We start from the raw sequence: 27,231 nt of genomic DNA on the forward strand, positions 1-27,231 counted from the left end.
GATACTACGTTTCATCAAGGGCCCTCCAAGGACAGAAACAGAGCTCCCTAAACCCAGAGCCGCAGTCCACCCTGCTCTCTGACCCCCACTCCATCCCTAACTTTCCATATCTTCTTCCTCTCCTCCCTGGCACCTGGGTGCCTGGGGAACCAACCCCCCACTCACTCCATCCCTGCCAGTTTACAGGACCCGGGGTCAGGCCAACAGGCTCCAAGCTTTCTCCCCAGAACCCTTGCACGGGTCATCCCCCTGACCCAAGCTGGAATGGCCTTCTTATTCTTTCCACCTTCAAGGTCTTCTCTAAGACTTGCATCTCCCATCCAACCCCATCCAGATCACCAAGTTCCACAAGCACACCAGTCTATAACACCGTCCCAGAGGATTCATTGCATTTGTCCAGTTGGTGGCTGCTGTCTGGTATGTGGGGTTGAGGGAGGGGAATTATAGCCAACTTGGCATGGACTATGTCTCCTCCATCAGACTGGGAGCTCCCTAAGGTGAGGCTGCATCTTCCTTTTCAGACTGGAAGATTCCCTGAGACACAGCATGCCTCCCCTCCACTTGGCCCAAGGCAGGGACCAGCCAAGCAGGCTGCTCCCGCACCCTCTCCAAGCCTGACGAGCTTACCCTTGATCTCGTGCTGGCTCTCCTCTCGCCTCTTCTCCAGCTCCTTCCGGTCATAATTCAGCCTCTTCAGACACATGATGCCATACTGAAGACTGGTTCTGCAGGCACACAGCCCCCGAGCCAGAGCCTCAGTGGGGCCACATTCCCACACCACCTGTCTCACGTCCAGCATCAGCCACAACACGTCCAGACCTACTGCCTCCAGCACAAAGAGCACCCCAGCCTCTTCATGCTCCTCCTTCCCCAGGGCCTTGCCTGCGACCCATCCCGAGGTTACTCCCTTTCTCTGTCTAACCCATATCCTCCCTCTCAGTCAGGGAGCAGGCCTGGGGATGGATTGATGGGAAAAAAAGTTCTTTGAATGAAACCAACATGTCCCTCTCTCTCCAGGCACTGGAATGACAAAGACCCCTACCACCTGCAAGTGGAAGGAAAAGCAAAAACAAGATACCCCTTTGTATCCCTACTTCACTCGGAGTCCTTACAATGGCCTATAAGATACTCCATGATCTGCTCCACTACCCATTTAACACCCACTTCAGCCACTCTCCCTCTTGCTCTCTCTGCTGCAGCCACACTGACACCCCTGCTGCTCCTCAAACACAGCAGGCTCACTGGGCCTGCAGGCCTCAGGGCCTTTGCACTGGTGGCTGCCTCTGCCTGGAACACTCCTCCCCCAGTTGGCTGTGTAGCTTACTCCTTTTGCCTCCATTAAGTCTTTGCTTAAATGTCACCTTCTCAGTCCAACTCACTAGTCACGTTGTTCATCCGATTTAAAATTGCAATTATCACCATCACCACCCCTGGCCCATACTCCCAATCCCTCTCACCCTGGTCTAATTTTTTCCTAGCATGTTTTGTCCATTAACATACCATATATTTATTATTCCTTGACTGTCTCTTCCAGTTAGAATTCATAAGCTCCATGAGGGCAGGGATCTTTGTTTTGTTCACTGATCCTAAACCCCTAGCACAGAGCAGGGACTCTACAAATGCTTGATGAATTAAATGAAATAATTAATTCGCACAAATTACTAAAAGTACTTAAACAGTATCAGGTGCAGAGCAAGCATTCAGTAACTAAGCCAGGCATAGAACCACAGATTCTGTGGGTCAGAAGGAACCCTGGAGGCCATCAGTCCACGCTCCCACCTAAGGCAGGAGTCACCCCTACAGCTTCCTTCAGAGTAGTCACTGAGCCTGTGCCTGAATGCCTCCAGGGGCAGCGAACTCATTACTTCTCAAGGCAGCTCATTCCATCTTGGAAGAGCTGTAGTGTTCTTCCTTCCTTGAACGCTACTTTGTCATTCAGCTTCTCTGAGTTTTCCCATCTTTAGAGAATTAGAATGGAAGGTCCCTCCCAACTCTATCTGCTTTTGACTCTTATTGAGGGCACTGCTTTGTGAGATTAAATTGTGCAGACTGCTCCCTCCTTTTCTCCCCTCACTTCTCAGCAGGAGGCTCTTCTGCCTAGAACAGAGCTCAGAGATGCCACTTCCAGGAACCCTTTTCTGGCCCAAGCCACCCTTATGTTGCTCAAGCCGCTGGTTTAAGCCTTGGTCCACTGTGAAGGGGCATGCGCACACACAGCTCATGACTGGAAATGCCTTCTGTCTAATTTCAATCTCACTCACTATAATTTTCAGTCCAGTTCCTTTCAAAGCTGCTGCATACCATGGCAAAAATATAAAGCCCTTAAGCTCTGCCCCTTCCTAGCTGAGAGGCACCCAGCAAATGTGAGATGGGGTCACACCTCTCTTGCAGGTGACAATAAATACAAGGGCTTAGCCAGCCCTTGGGAACATTACAGGCACTCAGTAGTGGCAGCACTATTAGGTGACATTTATGACTATCATGCATGCTTGTCCTACCAAAACAGGAGCTCTTCTAGAAGACCTGCTCAGTAGAGCACCATGTCCCAAGGAAAAGAGCTCTGAGTAGGGTGTCAAGAGACAAGGATTTGAGCCCCATTCTGTAATCACCTGGCTGGGTGACCTGATGGAAATCAACCTCTATTGAACTTGTTTTCCTTATCTGTAAAATAAGGTTTTAAAATATCCCTTTCTTGTCATAAAAATCATGATTTAAAAGAAATTTTAAAGATGTAAGAACATGCTTGTGAAATGTTACGTGGAATAAAAGCAGGTAGACACATAGTTTGGCGGTGAGATGTGAAAATGCTTTAGAAACTCTGAAGTACTCAAGATTCAGAGCTGAACCTAGAACCCCATGTTCAGGTCACAATTCTCTCCTGGGGATGGGGCAGAGGTGTTGGGGGGAGGATTTCCATAGTCCTGGCTGGGGCCAGGCTGACAGATCCTCTAGCAGCCCAGGCACATCCCGGCTTGGCGGAGGAGCAGCTCATCTCTCCCCAGCCCTATCAATCACTGAGTAGGGGACAGGTGCAGCTGGGCCTGGCAGCCTCCGGGCAGAGACAAACGATTCCTTTTCAGCCCTAGCTGATTTGCGTGGGGGCGGGTGCAGAGGGGAGGATGCGGTCTTCCCTCACAAGTCAGCCCTCATGCTGGGGTCAGATAGGCCAAGGGTTCCAAGCCAGGAGGCTCTGTGCAGTGCCAAGAGCACTGGACTTGAGTCAGCGTACCTGGGTTCCCCTGTACTCTGCTATCATCCCTAAGTGACCCTGGGCTACTGCTCCTCCCCATGCCTTAATGTTCTCATCCATAAAATGGGGACACTAACAAGATCCCTTCCAGATTTAACTTTCTATAAGATTTCTGAGTTGGAGAGACCACAGGACATCCACAGAGCCCTGAGAGAACCTCGAAGAGCCCTACTCCTGGTCTTATTATCCAGTCAAGACAAAAGACTTGGCTCAAAGAGCCACCCACACGACTTCAAGCTGGATGTTAAGAAGGACTTCCTAAAAACTGCCAACTCCTAGAACCATGGCCACCTACTGCATTCTCCAACACAAATGCCTGCTGGGAACAGGCAGGTAACACAAGTGAGAGAAGCAGGCTGGGGGGCCGGGAGGCCCTGGAGCAGGCCCACCCATCCTGAGTGGACTCCACTCTTCAGCTCCAGCTGGTTGCTTCCATGCTAGAATGTGTTGACAGAGCTTTCAAGTTTTCAAGAGAAGCCAGAAATCCAGAATTGTATATAAAATCTACTGTTTAAATACTAGCAGCTCAATTTGAGTGGTGAAGATTTATGTGGGCTAAACAAAAACAAGTCTGTGGGCCAAATTCTGCCCACAGGCTGCCAGTTTGGGACCTGTGCCGCAGATACTTCTGAACAGAAGATCTTTTCAGCAAAGAGGAGGAGAGGACTGGATGATATCCTATAAAAAGGGATGTGAGCCCAAAGCGGAGAGGTTCTGATCTGGGACGTTGGCATGGCGATGGCCCAGGAAGACCCTCCCTCTCAACTTGGAATGAGACACCTAAATTGAACACCAGGTTCAGTTTGAGACTTGTCAGGTAAACACAGCAAATTCAGCAAGCCCAAAGACATGCAATAAAATTCAGACCTGGGGAAAAATCTCAAAGGAGGTGAAGCTAAAGAAAAATGACTTTTTGTGTCTTTAGGACAAGACACAATGACCTAGTCATTATGAGGACAGAAACCTGGTCAATCTGAGGATCGAATCCTCAAATTACAGGATTTGACAAGGGAGACTTTCCCAAGGGGTAGACCTGTTGCCACTCAGAACAGGCCACGGAAAGAGATGGAGGCACCTCTGTTCCTGGAGGCAGACCCTCAGAGCTAGGGGAGGCCCCCACGAGGAAGGTGGCCCTGGGTCCCAGCTGCACTCACCGATGGAAGCTGTCCACCATCTTCAGGTGGACCCGCAGGTCCTTCTTGGTGAGGTGGTCCAGCATGCGGGCGTCCACCAGGCACTCCATGAAGTAGCTGCGGTACTGTGGGAGCCCCAGGCTGGGTAGCCATTCATTCCCAATCCACTCATGGTTCATGTCCCCATAGGCCAGGGTCTAGGGAAATGAGATGCAGGAGGCTATTATGGGGGGGAAGGTAGAGCCAGCAGGCTGAGGCTGGTATAGCTGGTTGGGAGACACATGAATCCATCCTCCCCCCATGAGGGAGGAAGGGCAGTCCAATACAATTTCAGTTGATCTTCAATAAGGGGGCTGGTAGTGGTGGGAGGTGAGGATTTTAAATGGAACTTTTTAAGATCTCGAAATGATACAGTTCCACTCACATATCAATTATCTACACTAATGAACAGAAGTAGCTATCCCGGCAGCAGCTAATATGAAATCCTTCCTGTTGACTCTGGATTGCATTTGCGGTATTGTGCAGCAGACGTGCCTTCCTGACTCTCAGTGAGCCTCAAGCCCGCTGAGCCCAGGGGAGAGGCTGTGTTACAGAGGACCTGCAGCGTGGCAAAGGAAGCCTGTCTCACTCCGGGACAAGGCTGGCTTCATGGAGGAAGCAAGGAAGTTAAATGTTGGCAGAAGATTGAAAAAAATAAAGGGTGGTGGCCTGTGCCTGAATAGCCAGCAGCACTCATTCTCTAAGGCCTGAGCCTCTGCTCCGAGAACACTCCAGGTCCTCTGTTGCTTTCCCACGCACACTCTGCCGTGTGGTCCTGCAGGGCCTGTGCCATGTGGACGTGGCCTCCTGACCTGGGCGGGGTGCTCCGTGACCACCCATCTTGAGAAAGCTTTAGTTTTCACAGCGACCCTACCTCACTCTTTCCTTACCCTTACTTGATGTTTTTAGATGGAAAAAGTCTATTTTGTTCTCTTTTACAATGTAATAGCTGATACATATAAGACTATATGTAACGTGCCCATTATGAAGCATATAAATGAAGTTAGCAACAGTGGGCACCAACCAAGCTAAGCAGCAGAGCATTACCCACACTGTACTGTTTGCACACTGATGCTCGCTGTCAGCACACGTCTCCTACTGCCCCTCTAAAAGGGAACCACTATGCTGAGTTTTCTGACTATTCCTTTGGTTGTAAAAAACTGTTTTACACTTTTTACAATCATCCATGTATATTTCCCTAAACAACATATTATTAATTTTGTTTGGTTTTGAGTTTTGGTATCAAATTCCATGCACCTTTTAGGATCTGCATTCTTCATTTCACACCCTATGGCTCGGATCCCCCCCCCGACCAATCACCTCTGCCAGGGGTGTTTTATGGCATGAATGATTCAGCCAGTCTCCTGCTGGTGGGGTTTTCCCTGAGCAGATATACACAGTGCTGCTCCCTGCTTCATTCTTCTTCACAGCTCGCATCACTATCCAATATTGTCCCTTTATTTGTTTACTTATTGAGACTATCTTGTTTTTTTTTTTTGTTTTTTTTTTTTTTTGAGACGGAGTCTTGCTCTGTCACCCAGGCTGGAGTGCAGTGGTGTGATCTCGGCTCACTGCAAGCTCCGCCTCCCAGGTTCACGCCATTCTCCTGCCTCAGCCTCGCGAGTAGCTGGGACTACAGGCGTCCGCCACCATGCCTGGCTAATTTTTTTTTTGTATTTTTAGTAAAGACGGGGTTTCACCGTGTTAGCCAGGATGGTCTCGATCTCCTGACCTCGTGATCCGCCCGCCTCAGCCTCCCAAAGTGCTGGGATTACAGGTGTCAGCCACCGCGCCCAGCCGAGACTGTCTTTTTTATCCCTATTGACATGGTTTGTTTACTGATATTATTCCTTTATTTGTTTACTGCCTCCATGAGGGCTTGCTTTCTTTACTTCTATATCCAGAGAGCCAGGAAAGGCCTAATCCTTATATTTGCTCAATAAATGTTTGCTCATGAAATGGATGAAAGACCTTCGCTCAGTTCACCAGGGTGCCCCTGAGAGGGACAGGGAGAGGAAGACTCATACTAATCTAGGTCTGATTATTCCCAGGAAAAGAGTGAGACTGAGGAGAAGGGCCAGGAATGCAGGGGCCACAGCCCTCCAGGGCTCCTCACCTGCCACCCTGAGAAACCAGAACAAGCAGTTAGAGGGAACTGGGTGGGGGCGGGGGGCGCTCTGATGGGAGCAGAGAACCTGTGTCCAGGGTTTTTCATATGAAGGACTCAGAGATTCCTGCTGCGGAGAGAACCTACCAGAAGAACACTGTCCTGAAGTTTTGGGAGCTGGTTCTAGACAGGGTAGGGAGTCTTACCTGAGCCCAGCTGCCCTCCTCACTGTCCTAGCAGGAACGAGTGCAGCGTGTTAGGGGAAACAGGCAAAGTCAAGAAACCCATCAGCTCTACCCTAGGCCCCATCAAGGAGAGGAAAAAGACGTCCCAGTATCTGGCTGGGTGACTGGGGAAAGCTCGTCAGGATGGTTAAGAGAGAACACAAGGTTGGTGTGTGCACCCATGTTTGCATTGAGGCGGGGCAAATGTGTGTGTGGCAAAAACACACACCTCCAAGGCTTGACTGGGAGCCAGGCAAGGTGCCCAGCTCTCCCAACACTCCCCATTCCTCCACCAGGGAGGAAGCACAAGGGCAGAGACTCTGTGGCTCGGGTCCATAGCAGGGCAAAGCCCTCCCCAGCCCAACTCTCCTCCGCTGTAGCACACCAGTGGCCCAGGGCAAGCTTGTGACCTCCTGGGAAGGATCACACACATACAAACTGCTCCGCTCCCAGCCTCACCCCTCTCCCGACAACCCTCCACCCTGAGAACAGATCACACCTCAGGGATACCAACCTCACATGAGATCAATGGCAGCCCACTCTGACTGCCCACAGCCTTCCCCTCATCCTCACGGGAGTATCAGTCCCAACCCCAGGCCCAGGGACAAAGGCCAAGGGCCAGACTCACTGTTTTAGTAGATGTTTCCAGAGTTTCCATCTCTTCATGGGTGACCCAGACATTCCCAGAAGACTGCAGGCAGAGAGGAAACCTAGCTGGTCCTGGGTGTGGGTCCCCAGGATCCCCATCAGGCTGGGAGCCCAAAGGACAAGGACAAAGCTCCCTCCCTGAGTCCTCTGAAATGGGGGCTGGTCTCAATCATGGAGATGGCCAACAGTGAAAGACTCCACCCCAGGGGCCCATAGAGCAGTCCGCATTCTTGTGTTAGAGGACCAAGACAATATTCACAAATGCCCTCTTCCCTTTGTTTCCCCCAACCTGACAACCATATAAAACCCCAGAAAGCCCATCCTGGAAACTGCCCAGAGACCTGGAAATTTTGGCAGAGTAGGGATGGGGAGATGGAGCCCCATGGGTGGTATGTGAAAGGCAGGGAACCAAGGCTGCTGGTATCCTCCTAGCATCAACATCATATCCTCCTGAAGACCAGGGAGAGCCCTTTGTGAGGATGGGAAGGGGCAGGGCTCAATGCTGCCATCTTCCCAAAGCCCAACAGGAGACCTTGCAAACTATGTTCCAGGACCTCTGAAAATGTCCTGGGCAAAGGAGGGGCCACTCACAGTCCTGGAGGTGGGTGGGGCAGAGGGGCTGGTCAATGACACCATCTCCTGAATGGCCAGGCGGAGCTTGAGCCGGTGCAGGGCATTGCTGATGCCGATCTCCCGTTGGATCTCTGTGTCCGACAGAGCGGACATGATGGCACCACTCTTGACGTTGGCCCGGCAGGCTGCCACGTACCAGGCAGGCATCCCCACCCAGAGCTGCAGACACCGGGCACAGGGAGGTAATTCAAGGCCTGGGCCCTACCACCAAGAGTTTGGCAACAGCAAGGGGCAAGGGCCAGGCCTCATCCACGGACTTGAATAGCAAATACAGATCATAGGAATGTGGAGGTCATCAAACCCCTCACTCTCCCATTTTACAGATTAAAAGTAGCATCAACTCTCTCCTGCGACTGGTATGTGTGTGTGTTGGGGAGGGGAGGGGGCTAAATGCTAGGTATGGCACACGTCCACTTGGCAGGGGAGAAACACACTGTAAAAGTTCTAGGACACCACCCCTCTGCCCACCCCAAGCATCCTTCCCTCCAGACCCCTGAGTGGACTCCCTTTGCTCAGGCTTACCTCCAACCAGGAGACCACAGTAGGACCATCCCACTGGGCAAAGGGCATTCCTTTCCTGCGGGCATCTTCAAGCAGCTGGTGTCTTATAGGAAGAGGAACAACAGACTCACTAGTTCTTCCTTCTCCCTTAACTGTTCTTGCTCCAGGGACCACTGGGCTGTGCAAGAGCTGGAGACCCACAACCCTTGCTCCCCACCCTGGACTTCCTCTGCTCTGCTCTTCCTTCTTCCTCTGAAGAAATACGACAACAAGAAATGGGGCAGGAACACCTCACCACCCCAAGAGGGCGAGGAGCTCTCTGTTTGCATGTGACCTGACATTGACTTAGAGATTTCAATCTGCCCTGCCAGAGACCCAGAGGACCCAGGTCACTCTCCCATAACCCCCTTGCCTCCTTCTCCCTAGGCTTATCCTAAGAACCTCCTCCCAGCCCTGTTGTGCCCACATGGACCAGACCAACTCAGTTCAGGAAGGGCCTTGCTGGGGTCTGGGTCCCTGAGCTCAGTTTCACAGCAGCCCAGGGGAAGGGAAGTGGGTAGGGGGCTGGGCCCCACCCTGGCAGACCCTGGCCTGTGGCTCTTACTTCTTCTTTAGCCGCCGGTCCTTCTCTGCCTGGGTCCCCAGCTTGGCAGGCACCATAGGCTCCTGCATACTGAATTCGGAGTCTGTTAGCAGAACTACAAGGAAAGAGATGTGTGTGTCAGCCAGCCCCTCTGCCTCTCCTCCCTTGCCTGCATCAGGGGTGGGGAACAGAAGCAGCAGGAGGCTCCTCGGCAGAGGACAACCCATGGCCTGACGGGACCATTATTCCTGGAGCTTCTGCTCAGTGTCCCTGCATCCAAGCAGTCTCAGAGAATGGCATCAAGCGGGTCATCCCCAGTTCAGAGAGTCTCCCCAGGAGCCTCAGCCTTGGGGGTGTTTTCCAGCCAGATGGACCCAAGTTATCGACCCTAGAATCCTAGACAGAACCTGTCCTTCCTCCAAGCCAAGGTGCAAAGGAAACCCAAAGCCCCAAACACAAGTGGGCTACAAGGCTCAGAGAGAAGGATGACCCTGGCTTGGGTCAGGGGTATGGAAATCCACACACTGAGAGCTGTGTCTCTGAGCCTCCTTCTCTGGGTGCATTCACTTGCACAAAACCGCAAAGGGGAACATGCAGAGTTCTGTCTTCTACTAAATATCTCCTTGAATTGATGCTAGAACCCTTCAGAATTCGTGGCCAGAGGCAGAATCTTAGAATTCTTTTAAGTCCCGGTCACCCCCACACAGTGCACAGTAGGCAACAAGTTTGGGTAACCCAGAAACCAATCTGAGGTGCTGTCTCAGGTTTAGGTGCCAACGTGGTGTGGAGAGCATCGAAAATCATAAGGCTTCACCCAAAATGCTTCTTCCACTGATCAAACCGTTCAGCTTCCCCTGTCTGTGGCCAGCTCCACAACTCCCCTCGCCCCTGTGGACTGGGGAAGAAGGAGCTGGACCTCATTCTCTGGGCTGACACTCCCATATTCTGAGCAGAGGTGGCCATGTTCCTCCTCCCCGTTCCCAGACCACCCCTTTCCTTCACACACAGACCTCTCCCTGTCTCAGCGAATTCCTCTTTCTCCTTCCTCTTTCCCCAACCTCCTCCTCTCATGCTCTCCCTCCTCCTCCTCCTCAGCGAGCTAGCTATCTTCTGATTCACATCTTCCTGAGCTGCAGAAAGCTCTAATTATGCATTTGGGTCCAAAGGTTCCTTTATTCTAGTTGATGAGTTCCTCCCCTGCACGAAATTCATCAATGCTCCCACTGCCTCAGGGGAACTCTTAAACTAAAACAGACGCTGCAAGGCCCTTACGGCTGGCCCCAGCCTAGCTGTCCAGTCCCATCTCCCCACTCCGCCCACCCTCCTCCTTCTCAACTCAGAACATGCATAAGTACATACCAACCTCTCACACCCACAAACCTTTGCCTTTCCCAGACCAACCCCTTCCTCCACACACAGACGTCTCCCTGGCTCGGCTAATTCCTATGTGGCCTTCACACTTTAGCTCAGGTGTCGCTATCAAAGGAGGCCGCCCCTGTTGTCCCCACCATTCCATAGCCGAGTTCTGAGTCCCACAAGCACCCTGGGCACATCTCTATCAATAGGTTGTTCTGGAATTGTCTCTTCTTCCTTTTCATTAGACACTGAACTCCTTGAAGGAGTGAACTGTTGGTCAGCACCTGTTACTAAGACATACAGTAGTTACTCAATAAATGTTTGTGGAACAAATGGCTGAATAGATGACAGAAAGAAAAGGTGGAAGAACAGGAAGGAAAAGAGAAAAGAAGAAATAGAAGAGAGGGGGCAGATGAAAGCTAACATTTAACGTGTACTCACCACATGCCAAGCATGTACTAGACATTTATACTACCACAGAGGTGATAACGATGCCACGCTTGCCTAAGCTCTTCCTTGAATTTAATGTCTACAAAGCTATAATTAGGTGTTATCACATTTTGAGTCCCAGAGGCCAGATGTACCCAGAAATAAGTTCCAATCAAGAACTGACTCTTCTAAAGAAACAACCAAGAGATTTCTCCTCAAGGTCCCAAGCACAGTACATCAGAAAATCTCCAAATTCAAAGAAACCCCAGACACCCAATCTTTCACTCAATACAGGAGACCTTTCCACAGCATGCCAAATAAAGCCATTCAGCCACTTCCTGACGCTTGTAGAGGCAGAAGCTTACCCCCTCACAAGGCAATCCACCCCGCCATGAATAGCTCTAACCAAAAACTGCTTCTGCAGATCTGAGGTCACCTGCCTGGGGCTTCCCCCAACTGGTCCCTGGGACGCAGGCAGAGAAGGCCAGTCCAAGTACACCTTCCTGCTTCTGATGCCCCAATGCCCACCCAGACCTCCGTTAGGAAGGGAACAGAGACCATGGCCTGTGGCTCCATCCCGACTCAGCTGGATCAGCCTGCCCTTCTCCTTCTTCCCAAACAGGCGGCCAATGGACGACTTGATGCCCTTGCGCTTGGCGCCCTTGTGCAGGGAGTCCTGGCTGCTGTTGCTGCTGCTGGGGTTGCTGCCCTGATCCTCCAAGGCACTACAGGGTGACAGCCAGAAGGGGGCGGAATAAGAAGAAACATACTTAAGTGACAGCAGGAAAGACGGAAGTTAGACCTCAGGAAGAACTTCTATTAAGTCAGAACTGGGATGGGGGAAAGGGAGACACAGGAACTCCCTTCCCTGATGGTGTTTCAGAGAAGTAAGACATTCAGAAACTGGGACAGGGGAGATGCGGTCCCTGCAGAGGCAGAGGAAGGGAGGAGAGGACCCTGTGGATGGAGAGACTGGAGGTGGGGCCTGCTCTACTTACCTCTTGCCTTCTTCCTGGCTCAGGGCTGGGTGGCCAAGCTTCTCTAGCCGCAGCGTCCTGGGTGAGGAAGGAGGAGAAGTCTCACATTTTATGGTGGCTTTATCCTCTCGGTTCTCTTCCCGAGACACTGGCGACTGAACAGACAGTGGAGCCGTCAGGGGATAGAGGGAGAGATCTCGGGCCTGCCTACCCAGCCCAGAAGAGGTGGCGGAGCATGGAGAAATGCAGTGGGGAGGCCCTAGGTGCCTCTCTGAGTTCAGACTCAGACTCAAGGGCCCTGGGGGAGGAAGCTGAAAGGAAAGGGCATGGGAGCAGTGAACCCGTTAGTACCTGGGCCATCAGGCAGCACTCACCAGCAGCTTCCTCCTATGCTTTCTTAAGTCACTGGGCTGCAAGAGAGAGGGATGGGTAAGCTCGGACTCACCCTCTGGGTGCCCTAGAGCCAACCCCAGGGGAGCCCAGTGGTCTTAGGATGAGAAGATAGGATTCAGTGCCTCACACAGGCCCGGAGAGAATATCACGCCAGAAAAAAAAAAAAAAGCTGGCCTAGAAAAACAAGCCAGGGCTTATTTCTCTGGAAGAAAGGAAGAGGTGAGGGCAGTGGGTGGGTTTCTTAAGCAGTCTGGGCTCATCCAAGGGAGAGGGCAAAGAAGATATGACCTAGGCCCTTCCCAAACCCAGAAGGACAGGCTGGTGGCCTGACATGTCGGGGTCTGCACACACCATGGGAAGAAGATGGCAGGCCCAGCTGAGAGCACGTGAGTCCTACCATCCCTTAAAACCTCCCCCGGTGCAGGGTCCAGTGATGCCAGGCCTGCTCCTCAGCTGCCTCTCACCAGGGTCATGACCCCCATTCGGTCCAGGTCCTGGGCAGCACTGCGGGAGGTGAGCTTAGCTGTGGAGCGGCCGCTGAGTGGTGGGGACGCGCTGGCCAGGGACAGGGCCGTCAGAGAGGTGGGGATGGAACCACGCTTGCGCAGCTGCTTCAGGTTTAGGGCTTCCATGCTGCCGCTGGTTACACGCGTCTCAATCTCCTCCGCGCGGAGCTCCGTGGACTCCTTCTCTTCCTGAATCATCCTGGAAGGGAGGCAAAATCAGACCTCACCACTAGCCCCAGCCAGGACCAGCAGGAGGCAGTGCGGGTCGATGCCTGCACTCGCCACCAAGGACCATATGCGGTGTACACCCGCCAGGCTTTGTCTGTCCCACTGGAGCTTAGAAACACATCTCTTTCTTGTTAGCTTGCCTACTCCCTCCGTTTAACAAAAGCAGCTGCTGGGGAAGGAGGCACTTTCATCAGTGGAACATAAACCATCCTGAAAATCAGAATTCTTGACATACCCCTAACTATAGGGTGGCCTTGAGTCAGGTATTTTGCTGTCGGTGCCTCAGTTTCCCAACATATGCTATGTCTGAAGTGGTATAAGTCAGCAGTTTCCAAGTGTAGGACTTTTAAATGACGCTGACCCCTGGTAGGGTTTTCCCTGTCCCACAGAAAAATGAGAGAAATAATAAAAATGGTACACGTGTGTGCCTGGGAGGCACTCAGCAAGGAGTGCATGCACGCGCACACACACACACACTCACACACACACACACTCTCTCACACACACATGCTCCAGTAAAGATGCCCACTCCCTTTCACAAAGAAGGACTCGCCTTTATTCTGAGTATGTCTTTCTTACTTCAGGAATGTTAAAATGTCCTTTTGCAAAATGATTGTGATAATAGATAGTCATTATCATTAATGTTTTACTTTGCAAAATAAAAAGCTGGTGGTCCTATGTTTGTACCTTTCTCTCTCTCTCTCTGTGTATGTGTATCTGTGTGTGTGTGTGTGTGTGTCTTCTTTGTAACTGGTCTGTGCAATACATTGAACCATTGAACTGGATGTCCTGTACAGCTTATAAAGCTCTGATACACTCCAGCTCAGATATTGCCCTGCTGTTTGTCATTAACATTAATAAACTCATTAAAAAGGCAGGACAAAGTGAAGGTTTTCACAATGTTCCCTGTCACTGTTTCTGTTTGATGCCTTATTAGGGACAGGAGGCATGGTGCAGTGGACCAAGTTCAGACTTGAGTTTGAATCCTGGCTCTGTCACTTCTGTGTGGCTTTGGGCAAGTCACTTAACCTCTCTGAGTTTCTGTTCCCTTGTCTGTAAAACAGGGATCATGCTGCCTACCTCAGGCACTGTGGTAAGATGGACAGTGACATTTACAAAGCTCTCACCCTGAGCTAGCCTCAGTAAGCAGGAGCTACACTCTTAGTGGTTAAGATCAGCTGCAGGGCTGCAGGAACACAGCACGCATCCTCCTGAGCCCAGCCACATCACAAGCCCTGAGAGGGGAGGTGAAGCCTGAGAAGTCCACTGAGGCCCTGCTCCTCTCACTCCGGCACTGGGCCAGCGGGCCTGATGACCCACAGAGGGTCCCTGAACTGTGGTACTCTAAGTTGCAGCTGTAAGAGTTGGGCAAACCCATATAGGGTTTTTCCAACACAAAGGGCCCCCCTGCCCTTCAAGGCACTTCCCAAGCCCTCCAGCCCTGCCCTAACCTGATTTCCTCATTGATGGCATCCAGCTGCTCCTGCAGCATCATGGCCAGGGTCTGGGCATCTGAGTGGCCGCTGGGGGAGACAACATCCGCAGAGCCCACCAGACCCCCTGGCTCATCCTCATCCACGTCGGAGATCTCAGGGTCACTGTCAAAGGCAGGGGCAGCTGCCGGGGCCAGCATCCCAGGCAGTGGAGAAGTCTCCCAGTCCTTAGCAAAGGAGGAGGGTAAAGGAGTCGGAATAAGACACCCAGATAACTGCAGAGCAGGACCCTCCCTACCTCTACCCACCAGCACTGGCATCTCCTGGGAGCTTGCTGGAAATGCAGAATCTCAGGCCGCACCACCAAACCTACTGATTCATCATCTGCATTTTAACAAGACCCCGGGGTGGTTTTTTGGTTTTTGGTTTTTGGTTTGTTTGTTTTTTAAGATGGAGTCTCACTCTGTCGCCCAGGCTGGAGGGCAGTGGCATGATCTCGGCTCACTGCAACCTCCGCCTCCCAGGTTCAAGCAATTCTCCTGCCTCAGACTCCCGAGTAGCTAGGATTACAGGCGCACGCCACCACGCCCGGCTAATTTTTTGTATTTTAGTAGAGACGGGGTTTCACCATGTTGCCCAGGCTGGTAGTGAACTTCTGAGCTCAAGCAATCCGCCCACCTCGGCCTTCCAAAGTGCTGGGATTACAAGCGTGAGCCACCGTGCCCGGCTGACCCCTGGGTGATTTGTTTGCACATTACAGTCTAAGAAATACTGCTCTGTTAAGAAGAGAATCCAGAGAGAGACTGCTTTGGTTTGAATCTCATCTCCACCAAACACTAGTTGTGCAACCATAGGAAAATTTTTTAACCTCTCTGTGCCTCAGTTTCTTCATCTGTAAAATAGGGATGGTAAAGTACTTACCTCATAGATAGCTGTGAGGATCAAATGAGGAAAATACATGTAAAGCCCTTAGCACTGTGCCTGGCACAAAGCAAGCAAGGCACATTTATCTATTTATGTAGATAAATGCTATCAGTTTCCATCCATACAAACTCAAAGGCTGACTACACCCAGAGAACAGAAAGGCCAAGCAGGCCTGACTAGACAGTCTGCAGAGTTTCAGATCATCACAGGACAGTCTGGTCAACCCTGAGAGGCGGCAGCTTCTCTGAAATCATCCTACAAACCTATCCAGCGGACAAAGGTCCAGAAGAGGGGAGGGTGGAGAACAGAAGAGTAGAGAAAGAAGGAAGGGAGCCAGGGACAGAAAGGTACTCTAACACCCATCCTCTATGACCCAAGCCCCCTAGCTCCCCCTCAGGCTCCTGCAGCCTCTCAGCTCCTGGATAGCTGCTATATTCTTATAAACAGAAAGAGCAAAGAAGTCGGGGGAGAAAGAAAAAGAGGCACCTTCAGACTGTGACTCCCCCATCAGACTGAGGGTTTCTTAAGGGCAGAATGAATCTTCCCCTGAGACTAGGAGTTCCCTCTTTCTCCATCTATATCTTCTAATACCCCAGTGCTCTAAATGATATTTAGAGGACCTGGACTCAGGACAGAGCATGACGAATAATCGCACTTTCCCAAAAGATCAAACTCGGCATTTTTCTGCCCCATATCTTTCCTCATTCTCCCCTAATCTCCCTAGGCAGACTCAGACAGCATGAACTCACAGCTGCTTCTCGGAAAACTCCAGGTGCCATCCCAAGGGCCAGTTAACCTGTCATCCCTCCCTCGTCTCCGCCATGAACCACAGCTTTTGTTCCAGAAAGTCTGCCAATTCCATCTTACCCGTGAAGCTCCCCCGCCCCCCACGCCCGACCACCAGATACACACGCCTGCACGCCCAGGCACACGCACACACACTTCAGTGGGGCCTCAGGGACTGTTGGCTGCCTGCCAGCCCCCACCTCTTGCCCACCAGGAGGCCAAGGCAAGCGGGGGGGGCACAGCTGTTGCAGCTGACGATGGCCTCAACCCCAGGGCTGCAGCTGTCATTGACACAGGGGAGGGAAGGGGAAGGATTTGCCCCACACACCAGCCGTCTGCGTAACTGGAGCCAGGCACGCGGCCGAATTGACCCCAAACTCCCTGAGGAGATCCCTCCACCCCCTCACCTTGGCAGACTCTTCCCTCAATGCCGAGTAGCGGCGATGCACGCCTGGGGCTGCGTGTGTGGTTGTGCCCAGGGAGAACCGCACGTCTGCTGCACTGCCCATGTGAGACCTTGAGCGGTGATGGGGGAGAGAAAAGACAGGCCCTGAGGACTGAGACCCCCAGCTCACACCCAGTGGGCCCAAAGAGTCGAGGGATCTTCAGCTCAGAGAAGAGACATCTTAGCAGGACATAGAGCTGTCACAAATGTCTGAAGGGCTGCTGTGTAAGCAAGAGAGCAGACGTATGCCCTGGTGCTCCAGGGGTCAGAATGAGCCAGGGGAGAAAGTTCCAGAGAGCGGTTTTCCATCTGGCATAAGAAGGATCTTCTAATGGCAAGAGTTGGCTTACGATGCAACTGGTGGCTTTTAAAAAGTTGAGCTCCCCATCAAAGAGGTATTCGAGCAGAGGCTCTCCGGCCATCTGACACACGTGGCGCAGGAGGGCTCCAGGCACTGGGAGACGTTGGAAGGGATGATGTCTAGAGGCCCTTTTCACTCTGAGGGTCTTTGTTTTTTGGTCTTCTACCCAGCACTTTTCCTCGGGTCTCCCCATAATCTGGACTGAGTCCCTGGTTAAAATTCAAGCCAGGCATACCCCTATGCCTAGGAAGCTTTAGGAGGCCCTGACACTGTCAGAAACACAAGCCAGAGAAAATACTTTGACTGCCCCAAGAGTCTATTCCAACCCTGAGATTTTAGGACCCAAGCAACAATCCCCTGGAATATCTGGAAGCCTCCCCTAGTGATACTTCCTCCCTGCGCCTTCCTACTTGGAACCCTTGAGGGAGTCCAGAGTGAAGGGACACAGTGAGCCTACAATAGACCATACAAGGTCACTGGAGGGAGAGGGAAGTTCCTGCACGTTCCCCTTTTCTCCCTGCAACTCAGCCCCAATTCCACGATGAATCCAATGATTCTATAGTCGAACCCAAGCATTCCCAACCATTAAGAAAAAAAAAAAAAAGCCAAGCAGTGGCAAATGGCTTGGTGTACTGTGGGCCGTATTTTACTAATTGAGGGGTTGTCTCTTCTGGTCAGGATGGGAGAAGTAGGAGAAATGCCAACTACTGTTGCCTGTCTCCATCCTCTGCTTCCCTTCATACCCATATACAATAATTCCTGGCGAGCGTGGAGATGGCACTTAAGTCTCTACCACCCCAGACACCCGTGGGCTTCTCTTCTTCAAGCTCAACATCCCCTTCCCTATTTCAACCACTGCTCCTCCACACATATCCATATGGATATTTCCATTAACCTTTCTTCATGGTAGTTCATCCCCATTTCCCTGATAGAGCAAGCACATGACCAAAGGGAACGGCAAGGGTTCTGATCTAAGAGACTTTGGTTTGGAGAGAAAACAGCCAAGAGCCATGAACCTTGAGTGGCACCATCCACTTCATTCTCCCCTGTCTTCACCCCACCTCTCTGGCCTGGGTACTGAGGACAGGCTCGAGGTCTGAATTCAATACCCATCGCTCCACAAAATGTGGGGGAAATCCCGAGGTTCCCTAAACATGGGCCTAATTCAAGCATTAGGAGATAAGCTCCACCTCTCACAATGGTTTCAAGAAAAGGGATGCCAAGTACATAGGATTGCCATGGCGTCTCAACTTCCAGTAAGGAAGTTTCTGATGCTTCATTCCAATCTCTCCTGCTGCCTTTCTGCCCGCTGCCTGAACTCAGGTGGTCCTTGACTCTCAAGAGAACTGGAGTGAGTGGCTCTCCCTACCAGTGGGCCTTGTGGGACATGGCTAAGCAAGGGATGTGCAGGCCTCTCTCAGGGGTGTGCCCTCTGTCAAGGAAGCAGAAATCATGGCCTATGTCCTACCACAGCGGGGACAGAGCACTGGCTGTCTGATGACTCGCCTCTCAGCAGCCCTCGGAGGACAGGTGTTCCCTCCCAAACTGCCCAAGTAAGCTGGGTGACTCTGACCAAGTTATCTGAGCCTCAGTGTCCCACCCTGAACAGGAGGAGGACCCTGAGGTCCTGGGCAGTCTTTTGTTGGAAGGAAGTCTCCTTCCTCACGGTCCATCAGGACCCCGTCCTGGCATGCCCAGCCTCTGGCGCTGCAGTACCTGGAGTGGACGCCATCCACAAACGGCCCCCCTCGGCCCTTCAGCTGGTCCACCTCTTGGCGCAGCTTCTCAATCTCTTCAGACAGGCGGCCCTGTGCCAGCAGACCCGGGGTGGGGGCGGGAGTGAGGGCCAGGGAGGGACAGAGAGGGAGAGTGGGAGTCAGAGAGGGACAAAGAGGACAGCAGAGTTGGGGAGAAGCTGAAGAATGTACTGCAAAGTCCAAAGCCAGGGGCCCCAGGCCAGGCCCACAGATGACACCAAACGAGAAGAGGTCCAACCAGAGAGTGAGTGGAAGGATGGGCAGGGGCAGGGCCAGGAGGGGGTCTGTCTGGGGAGGGCTCTGCTAGCCTAGGCCTGCCGACCCCTCACTACTGCACAGATGCACAGCAGATGAGGCTGGGCAGCAGAGGGCCCCAGCACCCTCTCAGGCCTCACAGACATTGCCGAGGCCAGGACAGAGGCAAATCCTCCCAGAATCACCAGGCTCTGGCCGCACCAGGGTTTGAAGCTCCCTCCAAATCCTGGGGTGGAGCCCCTCACTGGGCCCTGCCTCTCTGCTGTCCACCTCTGCCCTACGCTTCTGGCCTCAGTTTCTTCTTTCCCTGTGGGCAGTAATGTACCTACCATGATGGGCTCTAGTGAGAAATCACGGAATAATGTATGTAGTGCACTAACATATGCACCAACACTGCCAGGTATCAGAGCAGCAGCGTTAAAAGCAGGGTGTCCTTTCCTCCCTGCAACCCGGCCCTCCCAGGCTGGGCGGGGCTGGCCACAGCCGGGTACCTTGTGGTGGTGCTGCTCCTCAATCTGCCGCTGGGAGCTCTCCAACTCCTGGATCAACGTGTTCTGGGGGAGAGCAGCTGTGAGCCAGGCCCCTGCCTTCCTCTCCCATTCCAGACCTGAGCCTCTGGGTGTGCAGTCTCAGCCCCATCTCTCCAGGCTGGCCACCCACCCCATTGAGACCCCGCCTGCGCCCATCACAGTCCCGCCTCCCCCCTCCCCACACCCAGCACTAACCTCTCGCATCCCAACCCCGCCCCTCTGGGCACCTTCTCTTCCAGGGCAGCCATGCGCTCCTTCAGGTGGAGCTGCAGACGCTCGTTGGACTCGCTGAGCAGCCGGTCCACTGTGTCCGACAGCCGCTTGTTGTGGTCCTCATTCATCTTTTCCCGCTGGCGCACCTGCACAGCCGTCTGCCTCGCACCAGGCCGCCCTCCCAGGGAGGACCACCCCCTCCTGCTGGGGTTTGACTCCCTCCCCTGTCCTCTTCTCATTCTCTGGGAGCCCCTCTCTCCAGTCTCCTGACCACCTCCCCCCTCACCTGCCAGCCTCCTCCCACTCTCTGTGGCTATGTCCCTGGCCAGGCCCTTCCTCCGTGCCCCTTCCACAGACCGCCCTGGGAGCCTGTCCTGCGGGAAGGAGGGGGCCTGAGGGCCCAGCCTGGTGCCCTCACCCGTGCCAGCTCCTGGTTCTTCTCCTCCAGCTGTCCCTCCAGCTGCCGCAGGTGCTCCTCAATGTTGCCATGCCGTTCTTCAGCCTAGGGGCAGGGATGGGTCGGTGCAGCCCGCAGATCTCTGTTCTTCCTGCTCAGGCCCTGCATCCCCTGCACCCTGGTGCCAGGGTGGCCCTGGGGATCATGGCCCCCAGTACCAGTGAAGCTCAGCCTCCACTTATCATCTTGGAGCAGGACCACCATCCCCATTGCCTTTCTTCCCAGGTACTTCAATACCTGCCAGGTCTCCCCTGCCTCCTCCTCGCTCAGGCCTAGCCTTAAAACATCCTGAAGCTAGCAGTTCAAGAGACTGTAAATAATCCCCATGCTTCCAGAAAAAGCTCCACTTGAAAGCATGAGCTACCATAAACCTCTACGCCTCCAGATGGATAGAACCACACTGAAGAGCATGGGCTCATGCCACACCGCCTGGGTTCAAATCCTGGCTCCCTCTTACCACCTGTGTGACCTCAGACAAGTTACCAAACCTCTATGTGCCTTCGTTTCCACAACTGTAAAATGTGGGTAATAATAGCACCCAGGCCCACTGGACCATCACAAAGACTAAATGAAATAATCCAAGGCGAACACTGAGAACATAGTAAGCACTCAACAAATGTTAGCCCCGCATGGTTACGGCTCTGCCATTAAACCAGCCCAGGTGGAGTAGTCTCCCTTTCCAGTCATGGATGTCCAGAGATGGAGACCCTACTGTCTCTGCTGGCAAGATATTCTAGAAAGCCACATCTCTTATAGTCAGGAAATCCTTCCTTAAACTCCTCCTGCGATGACTCACTTGACTGTATTAATCATTTCAGCCCATGCCTTCATGTCAGCTTTGGGAGACACTAAGGCTGACTGCTCAGCAGCCCACACATAACATCCTCTGCTGTGATTTCAACCCAATCCTTCATTCCTCGAGGCTGGAAAGACCTCCGAGACCATCCCGTCTAACTCCACCATAGTGATAAGGACATTGAGGCCCAGATAAGGGAGGGGATGACTTTTCCCAGGTCGCAGAGACAGTCAGTGGCAGAAGCAGTCTTGGTCCTGGGTCTGCTGGGACACAGCCAGGCTGCAGGTTCCGTCCTCGAAGCAGCTGAGCTGCACACTGGCCGGCCAGCCTCTCCCTTCCGAGCACTGTGCCTGGTGCTTCCTAAACACCGGTTTTCTTCTCGCCACGGGTTCGAAGATCCCATATGAGGCTGACCAGCTGAAAACACTCCTAAATTATTTTGATTAACACCTGCATGTCTAAATCCAGGCATTTACCTGGCTCTTCCAGAACCTATTATGTTTTCAGCCAGCACACCTCTCAGGAATTACTACTTCATAAAGTATCCATTAAATAAAATTGTATTCTTTTTTCTTCATCCTAAAACTGCAGCCTTCAAACAACCAGGAGCAGTCCCTAGATCTAGAAGCTTCAATTTGGCAATCAAAGATGTACTCAACCTAACTCTCACCCCTTTGCCCTTCAGGGATATATATACCATTTCTCTTCTAAGGTTTCATCTTTCCAGAGATGAAAGTCCTAATCTTTCTGCTCCAGCCCCAAGTGAAAGAAAGTATTCACCACAATGGTGTAGAGGATTAAAAAAAAAAGAAAGAAAAACACTTTGCATCAACATAGTTTCTTCTCCTTCAAGTACTTTTACACCCCTTCTTATGAGATTGTCACATCCCTGCAGGGTGATGAGGACAGGGATTACTCTTCCAACTGACAGGCACAAGGCAGTGTGCTCCCTGGAATCACACGGCGGGAAGCAGTTTTCTGGCTCCTGGCCCAGTGCGCCTCCCACGCGCTCCCTTCCCTGCCTGGCTCCCTGAGAGCTCAGAACATGGGGGACAGAGGCAGATCCCAGGCCCCTGGCCCACTTGCCTTGGTGAGGGCTGCAATTCTCTGGGCCAGCTCAGCCTCCACCTCTGGCAGCGTCTCTGCCTTGCGCATCGTCTGCTGCAGCTTCTGCTCTGCCACCTCCAGCAGCTCCTGCAGGTGTCGGGCCTTCTCCTCACACTAGCAATGTGGGGGTGGTGAAGTGATTCAAAAGGGAGCACTGAAGCCCCCACCCCCACCCCAGCCTCAGCAGAGAGCAGATGACAGGTCAGAAGCAGCAAGGGACAATCTTGGTTGTTGGCTGCCCGAGACGCCTGACTTCCCCTTTCAAAGGGTGACCTGCAGGACCCCAGGGGCTCCTCAGCCATCACCAGTAGGTTCACGAGGACACCTCCAGGGCTAAGTACAATGCCCATCCCCACCCCACCCTGAGGAAGTACCTGGCGGTGCAGGGACTCCTTGTTGGCCAGCTCATTCTCCAGCTTGTCATTGAGGTCATGGATGGATGTTGCCTCACGCTGAGCAGCCAGGTAGCGCTTCTCCAGTGTAGTAATGCGCTCTTCCATGTCCTCCTTCTGGGCCAGAGCCTGGGAGAAGAGGGGACAAGAAGGATGGTAACCAGCCTTTCCTTGTCCCCATCCTGTCTACACCTCCCCACCCACACCTGGCTGATTGGAATCCATTAAGGGGCATGAGCTACACTCTCCTGTCAGTTTCTGGCTTTGGCCCACCCCTTCCATGACTGCCCCCCACAATGGAGCCAGGCAAGGAGGCAGGTGTTCAGTCTCACGCCCCAGAGCCTTTGCCTGGCTCTCCCTCCACATGCTCCACAATGAGGTCACAGAGCAGGTCTGCGCCCTCACGCACCTCCCGGAGGTCCCGCTGATGCTTGCTGCTCAGCTCCTCCGACTTGATGAGGTCCCGGCGGGCCGTGCCCAGGTCCTCCTCGAGTTCAGTCACGGTTGTTGTTAGGGTGACCAGTCGCTCCCGGGCCTGGCTCAACTCAAAGTTCTGCTTCTCCAGGAGCTCCTGCAGCTCCTCTACCCGGCCCGTATCCTCCTCCAGGGATAGGGACAGTAGCTCTGTGAGTCACACCCACCCCACTCCCCTATCCCACCCACCCCACTCCCCTATCCCAGGGGTGGAAGGAGGAATAGCACACCCAGAGCAGGTCAAGGCTCTGCCCCCAACATCACAGCACTCCTCTGGCTACAACTGCCTCCCTCTGGGCCCCAGGAGGTCACTCCTGACAATGACCAAACACCTTGCTATTCTTTGTCTCTCTTGAAAAACAAGGTTCTAGTTTTATCTGCTATGCCAGCCTCTTGTAACCCAGAAAGGGGCATGACTGGGGGAACAAAGGTTCAGACAGAGAAGGAATCTTGCCTGATGCTGCCACATGAGGCAGACGGTGCCTAACAATTCAAGCAGACAAGCGTATGATGTGCCCAGCATGTGTTGGGCACTAAAATAAAAATCTACAGATTTCATTGTAGATGGGGTAGGGAGAAGAAGAAAAGAGAAGGGGGAATATCAGAGAAAGCCTCAAATTTAATTCAAGCAGTTAGTCTACTGAACTAAGGCAGAGCCGGGCCTCCAACCTCCCACCTTGGGGAACACATGACCCCTGCTACACAGCTCTCCATGACCTACCTTCCACAGGCGTTTCGGCCCCAGCTCCACAGTCCCCTCCTCTTCTGCCGCTCCATCCCGCACCCCTGCCCCCTGCTGCAGGGCAGACACCTGTAGGGCACAAGCCCCAGGGCAATGAGTCAAAGAGAAGAGAACCTCCCATACATTCCAGACCCTTCCAAAGCCCCTGTCTTAGTTAAAAAATGTCTCCTAGAAAGAGGTGCTCAGCCTAGCCTTGCCTAGCAGCTTCCAGCCATGGCAGGGAGAAATCTGACAAGAAACAGAGTAGGGCACAGGGGTGAACCAGCCTGGACTTCCAGGAGCTGCAGACTGAGGGTGAGCAGGCAGATTACCTGCTGGTGGGCACCTGCCAGCTGCTCCTCCAAGGTGGTGACTCGCTCCAGCGCTGCCCGGAGCCGCTCTCGCACCTGCTCAAGGTAAGGGGAGATGCAGGAAGAAAGGGGGACCCCACTTGAGTCAGGCTGGAAGAGACTGGGCTTGGTCTACCACCACCAAGCATGAGGACAGTGAAGGGCCTACTAAGTAGCACATTTGCAGGAGGGAGCCTAACAGGAGGACCTTGAAGTTAAGACAATGTTTGGAGGGAGCCAGTGCTCCCTAAATACCGGATGTGGAAATCTCAGAGAAGGGATACATGGGAGGCTCCAGGGCAGCCTGGCTGGATGTGGGGGCTGGCGGGCAGGTGGGCACCTTCTCATCCAGGGCCTTGTGGTGCTCAAACAGTGACTTGAGGGCTTTCAGCACCTCCACCTCACTGGAGACCCCCGAAGGTGACTGGGCCTGGCGCTTCACCACAGTCATCCGCAGTGACCGTTCATGGCGGGACACCAGGCACTCCAGATGTTCCAGAAGCAGCTGGCAGGGAGAGCAGGGGAGGGTGAGAGGGAGGGCTATAAGCATGTGCCCCAGGGGCTACAAGCAGGGTCCACGTGATCCCCGAGCAGACATGAGTAAAGCCACCCCACTGTGAAAACACTGAAATACTTCCAAATGGGCACAGAGCTCCTGCCCCAACTGATACTACTCAAGGTGACTGCCCCGGCCTCTCCCCAGGACCCTGAGCTTTCTGTGAACCAGCAACTACAGGTGGAGAGCCCAGCACTGGTGGTTAAACGATGTAACTCTCACCCCAGGATGGGAGACAGGAAGAGGGAAGGATGGGGCTTGAGCTAGGACTGTGCCTGGCCCCACTCTTGCCTGCTCTCTTGGTCAAGGTGTTCACAACACACCCCCATACACACACACACACGCACGCGCGCGCGACACAAGGTCATCCCCACTTACCCGTGTGTTATTCCGTTCTGCTTTCAGTTCTGATATCTCTTCCTCCCGCTCTAGAAGCTGCTCCCGACACATGCTCAACTCCCGGGTTAAGGTGGCAAATTCCTGAAAACCCCCAAGGCCCCTCAGTGCTTGGGGATTCACCCCCAAAGCAGTGTCCTGCACGTGCAAGTCAGTGGTGGGATCCTCTCACCCATCCCTTACTTCCACCACCTCCCCCACAAAATCCCAATCCATCCACACTGCAGGTCAGTAAACCTGTAGCTAGCATGTGCTTCTCCAGAGGGGTCCACATCTCTGGGTCCTCCATGCATTCCATGTATTAGAATCCAAGGGAACAGAGTTGTACACAAGAGTGAGAAAGTCACTGAGTCTGCTCTGCAGACCCTTCCCCATCCAGCCACCAATATGACCAGATTACATCCTCCCTCCCACTTGGCATTTCCATTTCTCCAGGAATTCAATGACATTTTCCTTTAGAAGCTAATGGAGGGGAATTCTGCTTCTGGTTTGGCGGATTAAGGTCCAAACAGAAACTGATGGATATGAAAGAGGGAAGAGAAGGCCCAGCACAGTGACTCACGCCTGTAATCCCAACACTTTGGGAGGCTGAGCCGGGCAGATCACCTGAGGTCAGGAGTTTGAGACCAGTCTGGCCAACATGGTGAAACCCTGTCTCGACTAAAAATACAAAAATTAGTCAGGCGTGGTGGCACACACCTGTAATTCCAGCTACTCCAGAGGCTGAGGCAGGAGAATCACTTGAACCCGGGAGGCGGAGGTTGCAGTGAGCTGAGGTGGCACCACTGCACTCCAGCCTGGGCGACAGGGTGAGCCTCCGTCTCGAAAAATAAAAATAAATAAATAAAAGAAACAGGGAAGAGAAAGAGCTTTTGAAGATAATGCCTGCATGAGTGCCCCAGGGAGCTCTTCCAGCCCCATCCCAAGGCTTTGCAAACTGCAAGTAGCGGGTGAAATAAGCAGATCAAAGGACCTACCTACATAGGAGCAAGAGGGTATGCAGACCTGCCCAGTCAGGCTTTCTAGGAGCCCTGCTCAACCAAGCAAGGGCTACGTCCCAGCTCCTGATGCCAAGGCAGTTGCCCTGGCTTTACCAAATATCCATGTACCAAGTATCACTTCTAGAGGGACCCATTTCCACACTGTCAGGCCCAGATAACTTCAGAGACCTTGCCAGCCCACCCTCCCCCATCAGGACAAGCATACAGGGGTGAGAGACTGCTCCCACATTCCAGGCTCATCATATCCTGTTTAGCTAAACATCACCTCCTTCCAGGGAGGTTTTCAAATGAGTGGCCCCAACTCTGCGGATGTCCAAGGTCTAAGAGCGATGCAACAGGCCTCATCCCTGTCCTAACCTGCAGCCTCCCTCACACACCAAGGATTCATGACCAAAGAAAGAACTCCCAATCCCCTCTCATCACTCCAGATAGGGCAAAAGGGGCTAGAAGGGTTGTGGGAGGGCAGAAGGGACAAGAGACGCCAGAGCATGAGAAACCATGAACCTCTGACATTATTACTCAATTACTGCCTTTCTGTCAGGGCCATGGCCAAAGGTGGTCAAGGTCAAGCATCTCATACTCCAGAAGCCCAGGCCTGATGCTGTCTCACCCCTCAGCTTATGCACAAACACAGTCACACTTTCACAGGCACACGCAGTCATGTACACATGCTTGTAATCAGAGACAGGGCTTGACAGCCTGCCACCCAGCCCTACACCATGACACCACCACCAAAAGGCTGGTGCTGCCCCCTCTCCTGGCCTCAAGCTCAGCAGCTGTCTTATCTCCCCCCACCACAGGATACCTGTCCCCTCCCTTCCACCTCTAACCTATCTGACACCCTGCTGTCTACAAATCTCCCAAAGCACAATGCTGTCTACAAACACAGGAGACAGGGTCTCCTCTGTCACCCAGGCTGGAGTGCAGTGGCTCAATTTCAACTCACTGCAGCCTGGACCTCCTGGGCTCAGGTGATCCTCCCACCTCAGCCCCACGAGTAGCTGGCAGCATAGGCATTTGCCACCATGCCCAGCTAATTTTTGGGATTTTTGTAGAGATGAGGTTTTGCCACATTGCTCAGGCTGATCTTGAACTCCTGACCTCAAGCAATCCATCCACCTCAGCCTCCTGAAGTGCTGGGATTACAGGAGTGAGGCACTGCACCCAGCCTACAAATACAAACTTCTTATCCTGGTTTTCAAACTTCTCTCTCATGTCATTTCCATAACCCCTAAGACCCAGTCAACCTGGATCACCTGCTGCTTCTAAA

The 27,231-nt window shown here is 53.0% G+C and overlaps 1 protein-coding gene across 17 annotated transcripts in view; it reads right to left on the reverse strand.

Annotated features, from left to right (window-relative positions):
- PPFIA4 (PTPRF interacting protein alpha 4) overlaps positions 1 to 27,231 on the reverse strand; it is a 52,308-nt gene that overhangs the window by 10,338 nt on the left and 14,739 nt on the right. For 6 of the 17 annotated variants that reach the window (XR_010135013.1, XR_010135015.1, XM_063709386.1 and 3 more), the window contains exons 3-26: positions 24,943 to 25,044; positions 24,349 to 24,513; positions 23,991 to 24,065; positions 23,659 to 23,748; positions 22,873 to 23,064; positions 22,446 to 22,592; positions 22,051 to 22,185; positions 20,130 to 20,213; positions 19,726 to 19,857; positions 19,460 to 19,522; positions 18,673 to 18,764; positions 16,558 to 16,666; positions 14,459 to 14,667; positions 12,738 to 12,978; positions 12,255 to 12,290; positions 11,902 to 12,035; positions 11,462 to 11,628; positions 9,140 to 9,233; positions 8,557 to 8,638; positions 7,993 to 8,193; positions 7,382 to 7,444; positions 6,736 to 6,762; positions 4,405 to 4,580; positions 628 to 725 (exon numbers count right to left, since the gene is read on the reverse strand). Coding sequence is in view for 12 of the 17 variants with exons in the window: in XM_063709386.1 (XP_063565456.1) it covers positions 628 to 725; positions 4,405 to 4,580; positions 6,736 to 6,762; positions 7,382 to 7,444; positions 7,993 to 8,193; positions 8,557 to 8,638; positions 9,140 to 9,233; positions 11,462 to 11,628; positions 11,902 to 12,035; positions 12,255 to 12,290; positions 12,738 to 12,978; positions 14,459 to 14,667; positions 16,558 to 16,666; positions 18,673 to 18,764; positions 19,460 to 19,522; positions 19,726 to 19,857; positions 20,130 to 20,213; positions 22,051 to 22,185; positions 22,446 to 22,592; positions 22,873 to 23,064; positions 23,659 to 23,748; positions 23,991 to 24,065; positions 24,349 to 24,513; positions 24,943 to 25,044 (2,914 nt within the window). In the remaining 5 variants the exon portion in view is untranslated. The remainder of the gene's footprint in view (positions 1 to 627; positions 726 to 4,404; positions 4,581 to 6,735; positions 6,763 to 7,381; positions 7,445 to 7,992; positions 8,194 to 8,556; positions 8,639 to 9,139; positions 9,234 to 11,461; positions 11,629 to 11,901; positions 12,036 to 12,254; positions 12,291 to 12,737; positions 12,979 to 14,458; positions 14,668 to 16,557; positions 16,667 to 18,672; positions 18,765 to 19,459; positions 19,523 to 19,725; positions 19,858 to 20,129; positions 20,214 to 22,050; positions 22,186 to 22,445; positions 22,593 to 22,872; positions 23,065 to 23,658; positions 23,749 to 23,990; positions 24,066 to 24,348; positions 24,514 to 24,942; positions 25,045 to 27,231) is intronic. The other 11 variants (XR_010135017.1, XM_063709397.1, XM_055368610.1 and 8 more) reach the window with 6 other exon arrangements.

The sequence above is a fragment of the Gorilla gorilla genome, chromosome 1, assembly GCF_029281585.2.
Source record: "Gorilla gorilla gorilla isolate KB3781 chromosome 1, NHGRI_mGorGor1-v2.1_pri, whole genome shotgun sequence".
Taxonomy (NCBI): domain Eukaryota; kingdom Metazoa; phylum Chordata; class Mammalia; order Primates; family Hominidae; genus Gorilla; species Gorilla gorilla.